This window comes from Syngnathus acus, chromosome 10 (assembly GCF_901709675.1).
Source record: "Syngnathus acus chromosome 10, fSynAcu1.2, whole genome shotgun sequence".
Lineage (NCBI taxonomy): Eukaryota > Metazoa > Chordata > Actinopteri > Syngnathiformes > Syngnathidae > Syngnathus > Syngnathus acus.
Genome location: NC_051095.1, coordinates 459535 through 471800, shown reverse-complemented (window position 1 = coordinate 471800; position 12266 = coordinate 459535). Strand labels below are relative to the sequence as shown.

General features: G+C 60.3%; 2 protein-coding genes across 5 annotated transcripts in view; both read left to right on the top strand.

The window, feature by feature from the left end:
* LOC119128357 overlaps window positions 1–12266 on the top strand; it is a 252135-nt gene that overhangs the window by 202027 nt on the left and 37842 nt on the right. The window lies entirely within an intron of this gene.
* The window catches only part of svep1 (sushi, von Willebrand factor type A, EGF and pentraxin domain containing 1), a 29464-nt gene that overhangs the window by 16697 nt on the left and 501 nt on the right, over window positions 1–12266 (top strand). Inside the window, exons 26-49 of one of the 2 annotated variants that reach the window (XM_037260670.1) lie at window positions 19–176; window positions 254–452; window positions 533–708; window positions 824–948; window positions 1026–1155; window positions 1373–1543; window positions 1629–1802; window positions 1883–2002; window positions 2188–2364; window positions 2483–2567; window positions 2916–3107; window positions 3187–3354; window positions 3922–4600; window positions 4921–7631; window positions 7918–8152; window positions 8220–8375; window positions 9147–9210; window positions 9282–9455; window positions 9802–9978; window positions 10045–10218; window positions 10764–10934; window positions 11552–11647; window positions 11982–12077; window positions 12148–12241. In XM_037260670.1, the coding sequence (XP_037116565.1) occupies window positions 19–176; window positions 254–452; window positions 533–708; window positions 824–948; window positions 1026–1155; window positions 1373–1543; window positions 1629–1802; window positions 1883–2002; window positions 2188–2364; window positions 2483–2567; window positions 2916–3107; window positions 3187–3354; window positions 3922–4600; window positions 4921–7631; window positions 7918–8152; window positions 8220–8375; window positions 9147–9210; window positions 9282–9455; window positions 9802–9978; window positions 10045–10218; window positions 10764–10934; window positions 11552–11647; window positions 11982–12077; window positions 12148–12241 (6702 nt within the window). The remainder of the gene's footprint in view (window positions 1–18; window positions 177–253; window positions 453–532; window positions 709–823; window positions 949–1025; window positions 1156–1372; window positions 1544–1628; window positions 1803–1882; window positions 2003–2187; window positions 2365–2482; window positions 2568–2915; window positions 3108–3186; window positions 3355–3921; window positions 4601–4920; window positions 7632–7917; window positions 8153–8219; window positions 8376–9146; window positions 9211–9281; window positions 9456–9801; window positions 9979–10044; window positions 10219–10763; window positions 10935–11551; window positions 11648–11981; window positions 12078–12147; window positions 12242–12266) is intronic. The other variant, XM_037260671.1, reaches the window with a different exon arrangement.

The following is a 12266-nucleotide window of genomic DNA, read 5'->3' as shown; positions in this document are numbered from 1 at the left end:
CTTGTTCCCGCTTGGCAGGTGCGAGTGCGTGGAGGGCTACACGGGTCGGCTTTGCGAGGTGGACGTGGACGAGTGCGAGCCCAACCCCTGCGCCAATGGGGCCAGCTGCCTGGATGCTCTGGGCTCCTACGCTTGCCGCTGCCTCCCCGGGTTCAACGGGACCAGGTGTGAGACAGGTACTACGGTGCGGCTCGCCGCGAGAACGTCCCAGAGAGGAAGGTTGCCGACTTTTGTTTTTTCCTTTCCCGGCCAGAAATGTCGGCGGCTTTCAACTTGGACTTTGAGGTGTCGGGCATCCACGGTTACGTGTTGATGGACGGCGTGATGCCGGCGCTCTCCGAGATCACGTGCACCTTCTGGATGAAGTCGTCGGACACCACCAATTACGGCACGCCCGTCTCCTACGCCGTGGAGGGCAGCGACAACGCCTTTCTGCTCATAGACTACAACGGGTCGGTCGAGTGGAGTGGGAGTCCGGATTGCGCGCGAGGACCGAGCGGCCAATAAAACTAGCGTACGAAAAACCTCGCAGGTGGGTTCTGTACGTGAACGGAAAGGAGCGAATTACCGACTGCCCGCCGGTGAACACGGGCGGCTGGTACCACATCGGCGTCTCCTGGCGGAGCTGGGACGGCGACTGGAGGATCTACATCGACGGCAAGCCCTCGGACGGAGGCAAAGGCCTGTCGGTCGGCGCCAGTATCCCAGGTGTAGTGCTATCCTCTGAACGCACGGCTACGCTTAGCTCCGCCCCGACACGCCACGCTCGGTCGAAGCGCGTCGCTTGTTAACGGCTGAAGCTCAACCCTGGGCCCGTCCGTAGGTGGAGGGGCGCTGGTATTGGGTCAGGACCAAGACCAGAGAGGCCAAGGCTTCAACCCGGTGGAATCCTTCGTCGGCTCCATCAGCCAGCTCAACATCTGGGATCGCGTCCTCACGCCCCAACAGGTCCGTACGCTACCCGGACCGGATTTTCACCTCGGCCGTGATGGTGACAGGCTTTGCATTTCCAACCTCTTGTGAAGATCAAGGTCCTGGCCAGCAGCTGCCCCGCCTCCCACGTCACTCACCGAGGGAATGTTCTGGCCTGGCCGGACTTTCTCAATGGAGCTCTGGGCCGAGTCAAAGTGAACCTCAGCAGCATCTTCTGCGCCGGTAAGTGCGCGTGGGGCCGATGGATGGATGGATGGATGGATGGATGGATGAATTGGGTGGATGAATTGGGTGGATGAATTGGGTGGGCGGATGGACGGACGGATGGACGAACGTGTGTTGGGTGGATGGATGGATGGATGGATCCATCCATCCATCCATCCATCCATCCATCCATCCATCCATCACTCGGGGGGACCCAATGGGTGTCTGTCTGCAGACTGCCCGCAGCTGGAGAACGCTGCACCGCACCTTCACGCCTCCACAATGGAGGTGAGTCCCGGCGCCCAGGTTCAGCTCTCGTGCGATCCCGGCTTCTACCTGGTGGGGGAGCCGCTTCTCCAGTGCCAAAATCAAGGAGAGTGGAGCCACCCTCTTCCCAGCTGCGAACGTAAAGAAATGCCAAAAGCCTCGTCCCGTCCAGGAATTTTGTGGAATGAGCGATCGCTAGCATGTCCGCCGTCCTTCTCCGACAGGCGTATCCTGCGGGCCCCCTCGCCCCCTGGCGAACGGCGAGTTTCAGGGCGACGACTTCCACGCTGGCGGCTCGGTGGTCTACCGCTGCGAGCTGGGCTTTTACCTGCTGGGGGACGCCAACGTGCACTGCTCCAACAGCGGCAAGTGGGGAGGAAATCCCCCGGCGTGTCTCGGTAGCTCACCTCACCTCGGGGCACGGCACGGCACGGACGGAGGCGCAGCATGTGTACGTCGTCCCTTGTGTGCATTTCAGACGTAGACGAGTGCGCCCTCGGATCCGACTGCGACGGTCACGCCAGCTGTCGGAACACGGACGGCTCGTACACGTGCACCTGCATCATCCCGTACAGCGGCGACGGCAAGAACTGCACAGGTAAAATCTGCCTCAGCCACCCAATTGAACTGATTTATTTGTTGGGGGAGCAGTGCTTTGGCGCCATCTTGTGGCAGCTATAGGCAATTGTAAAATGTGCACGGGTCAACTGCTTGTGGAGTCCACTATTCTCACAAATAATGTCGGGGAGCAAAAGAGATTTCTTTTCCCTCCCACCGGGGCAGAGCCCGTCAAGTGCGAGCAACCCGGCGAACCCGACTTTGGCCACAGAGAGGGCAACGACTTCCTGATGGGCAGTCAAGTGGTTTTCCACTGCCAGAGCGGCTACCAATTGATGGGCGCGGCTCAACTGCGGTGCCTGGAGACGGGAAGCTGGGACGGCCCCGTTCCGTACTGCCGAGGTGATTAGCGGCGGCCGAGAGGCGGGCAAATGCGACAGTCAGGCGGGCTTCGTTCCTTCTTTTTTTTTTTCCCCCCCCCCATCTGACTTTGCGTTCCTCTGTGCTTGCATGACGACAGCCCAATCTTGCCCGGCGCCATCTGTTCCAGAGAATTCCATCATGAAAGGAAGCAACTTCACCTATGGAAGCAAGGCGACTTTCAGGTACCCCAGCCATGTCTTTTTTCTTTTCTTTCCCCCACCACAAACATGTGGACCCTTTGTGACTCGTTACTCCTTCTCAAAGGGGAAGTCAAGAAAAATCCCTACCTCCTATGCGTCCCCAGTCATTTTTCTCCATCTCAGCCGTTCAACCAATCACGGCTCAGCTTCAGAAAACTGGTGAGCCGCGATTGGTTGCGACCTGGCAAGCGCAATGTCCTTTTCAGCAAGTGGCAAAATATTGCACAAAGTCAACGTGAGTCGCAACGGTGCGTTCCGACTAGCACGGAACGTATTTTTCCTCGACAGGACAGGCGGTTGTTGACGCGCACGTCTCGACTTTGCTTACAGCTGTATGCCGGGTTTCATCCCTCGAAGCCCCTACGAGGTCCAGTGTCTTTCCAGTCTGGTGTGGAGCGGGACGCCCCCTGTCTGCCATCCCGTGTCCTGCGGGGCGCCGCCCATCGTCGGCAACGCCTACTACACCCTCACCGCCAACACGTACAAGTCGATTGTGTCGTACGCCTGCGCCGAGGGCTTCAGGTAGCTACCAAAACGGCATTGACGCACGTCAAGGCCTATTTGACTTTTTCATCGACGTGCGTGCGGCGTTTGCGCAAAGGCCGCAGGGCCCCGTGGAAGTGACCTGCCAAGACACGGGCGAGTGGAGTCGGCCCCACCCCCGCTGCGTCAGCGTCCTGTGCGGCGACCCCCCGGCCCTGCCAGACGCCGTGACCCGAGGAGAGAACTATGAGCTGGGGAATAAGGTGCACTATGTCTGCAAGGAAGGGTAAATGAGACCAAAAAGCCTCGATCGACGTGTCTTGTCGGCCGGCCCGAGGCTTAAGCCTCCGGAAGCCTGCGGTTGGCAGTCAACTAACCCAGAGCAGCAAAGTCGTTTTTGATTTGCAGAGCAAAGTTTTTGCACGCCAGCTCAGTGGCCTAGTGGTAGAGTGTCCGCCCTGAGACTGGAAGGTTGTGGGTTCAAACCCCGGTTGGCCGGGTCATACCAAAGACTATAAAAATGGGACCCATTGCCTCCCTGCTTGGCACTCAGCATTAAGGGTTGGAATTGGGGGGTTAGATCACCAACTGATTCCCGAGCGCGGCACCGCTGCTGCTCACTGCTCCCCTCTCCCCCAGGGGATGGATTAAAATCACACAGGGATGGGTTAAATGCAGAGGACAAATTTCACCACACCCAGGTGTGTGTGTGACGATCATTGGGACTTTAATCTTAATCTTTAATCTTTCGGTCACGTAAGGACGAGCCCAGTGTGCTACCCTCGGGCCGGCCGCGGCCAATTCCACAATAGCTCCCTCTCCCCTTTTGTCCGTCCGTCCGTCTCCTCCACAGCTACACCATGATCGGCTCCGGGACCAGGGAGTGTCTGGAAAACGGTGGCTGGAGCGACAGCTCGGCTCAGTGCGTGCCTCGCTCCTGCGGGCCCCCGCCGGCCGTGGACCACGCCGAGCCCTACGAGAGCCACCAGCTGTTCGGGGACACGGCCAATTATTACTGCACCGACGGCTACGCGGCGGTGGGCGACAACTCCAAGATGGTGTGTAACGCTCAGGGCGTGTGGGCGCCCCCCGACGGAGAAGAGCCCCCCCGCTGCGTGGCCAACTTCTGCCTGCGCCCGCCGGAGCTCCCTCACGCCATTTTGGACTCGCTGGGCAAAAGCAGGTACGCCAGCCACTCGGAGGTCAGCTACAAGTGCGAGGAGGGCTTTGTGCTCAACAACGGCACGGCGACGCTGCGCTGCCTCCCGGGAGGGGAGTGGGAGCCGCCGGCGCAGCGAGTGGCCTGCGTGCCCGTGCGCTGCTCCCAGCCCGACGCCATCGATCGCGGCTACGTCAGCGGAAGCGACTACGCTTTCGGGGCCGTCGTGGCCTACAGCTGCGATAAGGGCTTCCTGATCCGAGGGGAGAAGAGGCGGACCTGCAGAGCCGACGGGGAGTGGGCCGGAGCTTTGCCCGTCTGCGTTCCTGTGTCCTGCTCGCCGCCTCCGCCGCTCAAAAACGGCTACGTCCAGGTAAGCCGCCGAGCGCCCGCCGAGCGCCCGCCGCCGAGCGCCTGCCGAGCGCCCGCCGAGCGCCCGCCGAGCGCCCGCCGAGCGCCCGCCGGATCTTTTTCTTCCAACCAACCAACCAACCAAGTCAAGTTGATTTGTATAGCCCTAAATCACAAGCAGTCTCAACGGGCTTCACACAGACAAAAATGGACAATTATTCTCAAAGCATCCCCTGATCTTAAGCTCCCAAACCAACCGCCGGTTCGCACCCGCCAGATCTTGCTTTATTTTGTTGTTGTCTTCCGACCAACCACCGGCTCGCTCCTCTTTCTCCTCCAAAGGTCCGCGGTCGGTTCACCTTCAACAGCAAGGTGATCTACGCCTGCAACGCCGGCTACAAACTGCTGGGTCGTCCGGAGCGAGTTTGCCAGGCCAACCGCCAGTGGTCCGACAAGGACCCGCCCACCTGCGTCCTCTTGACCTGCGACCCCCCTCCCCAAATTGCGCGCGGGCGCTACGCGGGCACGGACTTCCAGGTGGGTCGCAAAGTGGAGTACTCGTGCGACGAGGGCTACGAGCTGGCGGGCGACGCCGTCTGGACCTGTCTCAAGTACGGGCGGTGGGACAAGTCGAGGCGTCCGCGCTGCTCCCCCGTGCGCTGTCCGGAGCCGCAGCTGGAGGAGAACCACCTGCTGGTGAAGAGCCTGGACTCGGAAACGGGAACCGTGGAGTTATCCTGCGAGGACGGCTACGTGCTGCGGGGGCCGCGGGTCCTCCGCTGCTCGCCCTCCCGCGAGTGGAACGGCACCTTCCCGCTGTGCGAGCGGGTGCTCTGCGGCCCTCCTCCTGACGTGGCCTTCGGGGCTCCTTCCTCGCCGCCACCGCCGCCTTTTCCGTTCGCCTCGGCGGTGAGCTACGAATGCGTGGACGGCTTCACCTTTCGCAAAGAGGACTCCGTGTCCTGTCTGTCCAGCGGCGAGTGGAGTCGCCCGTACCCGGAGTGCGTTCCCGTCGAGTGCCCCCAGCCCGTGGACATTTCCGACGGCACGGTGGACGTTCAGGGCCTGATGTACCTCAGCAAGGCGCTCTACGGCTGCAAGAGCGGATACCGGTTAGCGGGCAACGCGACGCTCCTGTGCGGGGAGAAGGGACTTTGGGTGGGAGGGGTGCCTTCCTGCCGCCCCGTGGAATGCTCGCCTCCCAAACAGATGGCCAACGGCAAAGTCACGTTCACCAAACTGCAGTTTGGCCACAGCGTGGCCTACTCCTGCCGCCGCGGTTACCGCCTCCAAGGCCCGGAGACTCTGGAGTGCCTCGCCAGCGGGGAGTGGAGCGGCGAGCCGTCCGTGTGCGTGCAGATATCCTGCGCCCCTCCCCAGCCCGTCCAAAACGGCTTCGTGGAAGGCCAGGATCACGGTTTCGGTGTCACCATCTTCTACAGCTGCTTCCCCGGCTTCCGGCTGATGGGGCAGGACCACCTGACGTGCGAGGAGTTTGGCTGGTCCAGCGCCGCCCCCGTCTGCGTGCCCTCCGACTGCGGCCTGCCCCCTCACATCGACTTTGGGGACTACGTCAGGGCCGCCGAGGCGGGGGGGGGCTCCCCGGAAGACCTGAGCTTCCTCCACGGGGCCACCGTCGACTATCGATGTCACAAAGGCTACGACCTCACCAGCGCCACCAGGCTGGCGTGCCAGGAAGACGGGAGCTGGAACGGGACGGCGCCCTCCTGCGTCCCGGCCGAGTGCGTGACGCCCCCGAGCCCCGAGCACGGCCGCGTCAACGTGACGGACTCGTCCCGAGGCAGTACGGTCACGTACGCCTGCGAGGAAGGCTATCGGCTGGAGGGAGCGGCGGTCAGGCGCTGCTTGTCGGGGCAACTGTGGACCGACGACGCCCCGCTCTGTCGCCCCGTGTCTTGCGGAGACCCGGGGCCCGTCGCCAACGGCGCCGCTCGAGGAGGCGCCGCTCGAGTAGGCGCCTTCGTCTACCCCGCGGTCCTGCGCTATACGTGCGATCCCGGCTTCCTCCTCCAGGGCCACGATAGCGTCGCTTGTCAGGCTGACGGGAAATGGAACGGACGCAAACCGGAGTGCCGGTCGGTGTCTTGCGGCCCTCCCGACCTCGCCGCCGATATCACCTTCAAAGGCGACGACTTTACGTACGGCGCCGCCATCCGACTGGGCTGTAAGCCCGGTTTCCTCCTTCGAGGCGAGTCGCTCAGTGTTTGTCAAGCTGACGGCAGCTGGAGCCACCGCTCCCTCAGCTGCCTCCCCGTCCGCTGCCAGAAGCCCCCCCCGATAGCCCACGGCCGAGTCGTGGGCTCCGACTTTGCCCCGGACGGCGAGGTCAAGTACGAATGCGAACCGGGGTACGCCGCGGTCGGCGAGCCGACGCGCCGCTGTGGGTCCGACGGCCTGTGGGACGAACCGGCGCCGCGCTGCGACCCCGTCGGCTGCGATCCGCCCGAGGACATCAGCCACGGCTTCCTGAACGGCTCCACCTTCAACCGCGGCGACGTGGTGGAGTACGTCTGCTTTGAAGGCTACGTGGCGGTCGGGGACCCCGTCCTGCGCTGCTCGGCCGAAGGCGTCTGGATCGGCGGCGTGCCCCGGTGTCAGCCCTGCGTCTGCGCCCTCCCGCTCTTAAAATTCGGGGCGGTTCTGGGCCGCCGGCGCGCCTGCGGCGACCGGGTGGACTTCCGCTGCGACGAGGGCTACTCGCTGTTGGGTCCGGCTCACGCCGTGTGCGAGGAGGGAGGTGTGTGGAGCCCCGGCGTCCCCGTGTGCGGCCGCGGCAGGTGCGCCCTCACCCCGCCCACCGTTCCCAACGGCGTTCTGCTGGGCGCCAGCGCCGCCTTCCCGGACACCGTGGTGTACAGGTGCAGGCCCGGCTACCGGCCCAGGGGTTTGCCGCACCTCTCGTGCGGCAGAGACGGCAAATGGGCCGAGCCCAGGATCCGCTGCGAGCCCGTGGGCTGCGGAGAACCTCCCGCCGTTGCTCATTCTCAAGTGGAAGGAGGGGCCTTTACCTTCCCCAACCGCGTCACCTACAGGTAAGCTGCCGCCAAGCAAAACTTTATGTTCCATCTTCACACACACACACACACACGGCCAACAGCATCCAGTTTGGACAATACGGTATTTCTTCTTTGGATGAGCCTAGCCAATTGGGAAAATTTGATGCGATGGCAAAAAGGTTTCCACCAGATGGCGGCAAAACACCAGACCAGATGCTCGCGAGGGTGGCACCAAAGGTGGCACCAAAGATGCATGAAGAGCAGGGTACAGGTTGGGATGATCAAAAATCAATCAATCGTCTTTGGCTGAACCTTTTCACAGGTGTGAGGATGGCTACGAGCTGGCCACAGCCGCAGCGACTCTCTCCTGCCTCAGCGACGGCACTTGGTCCAAAGGCAGCGTCCGTTGCCGCCCCGTCCCCTGCCGCCTCCCCGCCAATCACTCCGTCCCCCACCTGGCCATCGCCGGACAGGAGCTCACTCCCGTCGGGGGCACGCTCGCCCTCTCCTGCCGGGCCGGCTTCTCCCTGCGAGGCTCGGCGCTCGCCCAATGTCAGGTAGCAAACGTGCAAGTCCCGCGCCGGGCCGGACCGGACGGCTCGTGATCTTCTCTTTTGCACAAAGATGGGCGGAAGCTGGTCCCCGAGCATCGCCTCGGCTCGGTGCGAGCCGACGGCGTGCGCCGCGCCGCCTCCTCTGGCCGACGGTGTCCGCGAGGGGGACAGCTACAACTACGGAGATGTTGTCACGTACTCGTGCCTGCCCGGCTTTGAGATCCAGGTTTGTGGACGAGCGTCGGCGTTTTCCTGCTCGGTTGCTCAGACCGAGCGGCAGAACACAATTGATTTTATCCGCTGCAGCTCACCTGATGGATTTTGGGGCTCACTTTCTTCCCTGAATATCCATTTGACCTTTTGAAGTGAATATTTGGCCAGGCTTCTTCTTCCACTGTAATGCACTTTCACTTTTGGCCCCCTGCATGACGTCATCCAATTGCGGCAAGTCACGTGATTTCCCCGCAGCTCTCACCGTTATGCTGAGCACGCAGAGCCATTTGATAAGAGACTTCCTTCCCTCTCGCGCCGTATTGATCTTATTGCAACATGAACTGCGTAAACCGTGGGTGTCATTTGATGTGGCCCGCCAAGACAAATTGTGCATCGACTTCATGTGTCAATACTCAAATTGTCAAAAAGTTTTCATTACTATGCATCTTTTGAAAGATATTTCAGCCGTTTTTACTCGTCTCTGATTTCAAACACTTGTTATTGGTCAGTTTGTTGTGTACATATATCATATATGGCGTTGACATATGTCATAATGGCCCTCCCAGGACAACAATGCGGCCTGCGACAAAAACCAGTTTGACACCCCTGGTATAAACCGATAATATGAGTCCCGAGTCCCGACCTTGACGTTTCAAGCGAGTCTCAGGACGTCACTGTTGAAGAAAGAAACCAAATCCCCCTCTTTGTGACATTGGTACCAGGAGCACCTGGGTGGGGGAGGAAACGCGCTGCCTGCGCTGAACTTCAATTATGTCTTCCACAGGGGGACTCTGTCCAGACCTGCCAGGCGGACAAAACGTGGAGCGGTACTCGACCGGCCTGCCTCGGTAAGTCGGTAGAGACGAGCGTCGTCGTGGCCCGCTGTTTGTTGATTCGGCCCTGCGTGGTCTCCCCCCAGCGCGGTCCTGCGGGCCTCCCCCGACCGTCAAGAACGCGACGGTGCGAGCCACGGGAGAAACGTACCTGCACAACGCCAGCTTCGCGTGCCACGCCGGCCTGCGGCTGCTCGGCCCCGCCACGCTTGTCTGTCTGGCCAACGGCACCTGGAGCCTGCCCGTGCCTTCCTGCGAAGGTGAGCACCCGAAGGCGACATCGGCGCACCGTTTCTCTGGTGCCCAGCTGAATCTGGAGGCGCTCAGCTCGCTCGTTGAAGCCAAGGGCTCTGTTTTTCCACGAGTAGCTCTTGAGTGGTTTTGATCCATTCGTATCAGCGCAGAGGCTGCGGGAGGGCTGCGCCGCTGTGGGCGCGGTCGCAGCGCATTTCACAAGCGGCTCCTTTCTTTCCCGCGCTGCCAAATTGACTCGAGGCACGGATGTGAAAATAGAGTCCGGTGGACTCGGTCTGGCCCGGAGACTTTGTCCCGCCGCTGTCGAGGTTGGAGAACGGCGATGAGCCTGATGCGATTGTGTGATTTCAGCGGCTCGGGGCTGCGAGGGCCCCGAGCGGATGCTTCACGGCAAAGTTCAAGAACACAACCTGATCACCGGACGCGCTTTGGCCTTCGCCTGTGACCAAGGCTACAGCCTGGTGGGAGATGCCCTGGTCATGTGCATGGGGGGCAACACCTGGAGCTCGGCCTTCCCCGCTTGCCAGCGTGAGAAAGCAGGCAGCCGACGGACAGATTGCCAGCGCAAATGTGAAGCTCTCCTTTGTTCCGCAGCCAAAGCGTGCCCGACGCCTCCCGGCTGGAAGGACGGCCGCGCCGAGGGCCGCAAGTTCTACGTGGGTCAGGCGGTGCGGGTCAACTGCCCGAAAGGCCAGCAGCCGAGAGGGGGCGGCGCCATCACGTGCAGGCCGGACCAGACCTGGAGCACCCCCAGCTCCGTGTGTGAAAGTACGTCCACCGCTTCTACCTCACGTAGCACACACACAGGCGCACACACATGCACTGAAATGAATCGTTTTGGCCGCTGTTCCATCTTTGTCCCAAATTGTTGCGCTATGAATAAGTTCATATTTGGACTGAATATGTCACCAGCTCGACCAATCAGAAATGAATCATCTGAATATGTCAGGAAAGCTGACTAGCGTAGCAAATACAGTGAACCCCCGCTTCCTGGCGCAAAAGTAGGTTTGGCTTTGGTTTCAAGTCGTGAAGGCCCAAAGCTGAGAGGCGTCAAACATTTGATCCAGGCTCATCTTTTGAGAAATATTGCTGGCCAAAGAAAATACAAAAAGGGCTTCAAGCCCTCCTCTTGTTTTCATGTCCTCACTGTGCCTACGCTTTGATGCCAACCAATTGAGTCTGCACCAAAGGCTGACACTGAGTCCAATGAGCCGCTTCCATAGCAACCATTGTCACGTTCATTCTCCTTTGGTGGAGCTCAAGTGCCAAAGCGCGTCTCTGCTGTAGCGAGTAACCGCTGGGCTGTTGTACAGGGGTCTCCTGTGGCCCCCCCCTCCACGTGGCCCACGGGCTGGTTCGGGGAGCGGTCTTCCAGTTCGGGGACGTGGCCGCGTACTCGTGTTTTGGCGGCTACGCCATGGAGGGCGTCGGAAGGAGCCGCTGTCTGGAGAATGGCAGCTGGACGCCGCCTCCCACCTGCAGAGGTAGGGGGGGCTAGGTTTGTGTGTGTGTATGGATACTCCTCGAAACTTTCAAAATGTGTCACTCTGCAAAGAGCGCTTGCTTCAACTTGATCATTTGGCACCAGATGAAGTTGTTTTTTTGAATCTATTTTTGGTTTTACCAAACACATCCAACAAACGTTGCTAAGCACCAAGATGTTCAAACAAATCATGTCATTTTGTCTAAAGTCTGTTAGCTTCACGCTAACATATTAAGTGAAACCTCGCAGGCAGGTTACGGTCATTATAAAATATCGTCAAAACTGTTCCTGAACCCCCCACCCCGCCCTCCATCTCGATATTCTGATGCAATTGCAATCACAATAAAATCATCCGATAAAAGTCCAAGTCGATAAAAGCAACATTATTGAGCGACTCCCATAAATGAGCAGTGTTGCAATCTGGCGAGGGTTCACTGTGCTCTGCTGTGCTCTGCTGTGTTGTGGGAGTGGCAGTCATTCTGCAAGTCAGCCTGACAATTGCATTCCTTTCCTTCCCGGACTAGTCCCAAACAACAATTTCAACACGTTTTGTGGCAGCTAGTATGAAAATGAGTTGCGCTCCTGCACGCATTCTCACCTGTATGAAATGTGTGTCAGCTGTGTGTTGGCTGCCCTGCCAGAATGGAGGCGTGTGTCAAAGGCCCAACACCTGCGCCTGCCCGGAAGGATGGATGGGCCGACTCTGCGAGGAGCGTGAGTAGCTGATTCTTTCCCGACAAGGCCCATTTCTCACACATTCCACATGAGACCCCGGCCCCGCACGACACCGAGTTGCCCGCCCGCCAGCGGTTTCGACATGTTGTGATTTTCCTTTCCGAGGTGAAGGAAGGGGCACGTGTGGGTGCGGCCGCTTGTTCATCTCAGCGTGCCGTGCAACTTTGCATTCTTGTCGCAACGGGACGTACTGACTTAGCGAGTTTGTGAACGTTTTGCAATCTGGAGGGGGAAATGTTGATTTGTTCAGCACGGCTTCTCTGGAATGTAGTCAAACAAGAAGCTGGTCACATCTTTGTCCCTCTTTGAGCAGCCATCTGCATCCTGCCGTGCTTGAACGGAGGGCGCTGCGTGGCTCCCTACCAGTGCGAGTGTCCCGCCGGGTGGACGGGCACCCGCTGCCACAGCGGTGAGTGAGCCAGCGAGCGAGCGAGCGAGCATCGCCCGCGGCTTCTCATTTCTTGGATGTGCGTTGGCAGCCGCGTGTTTGTCGCCTTGTCTGAACGGAGGCAGATGCATCAGGCCCAATCGGTGCCACTGCAGTCCAGGGTGGGGCGGACACGACTGCTCCAGGTAACGTTTGGCAGTGCAGAGCGAC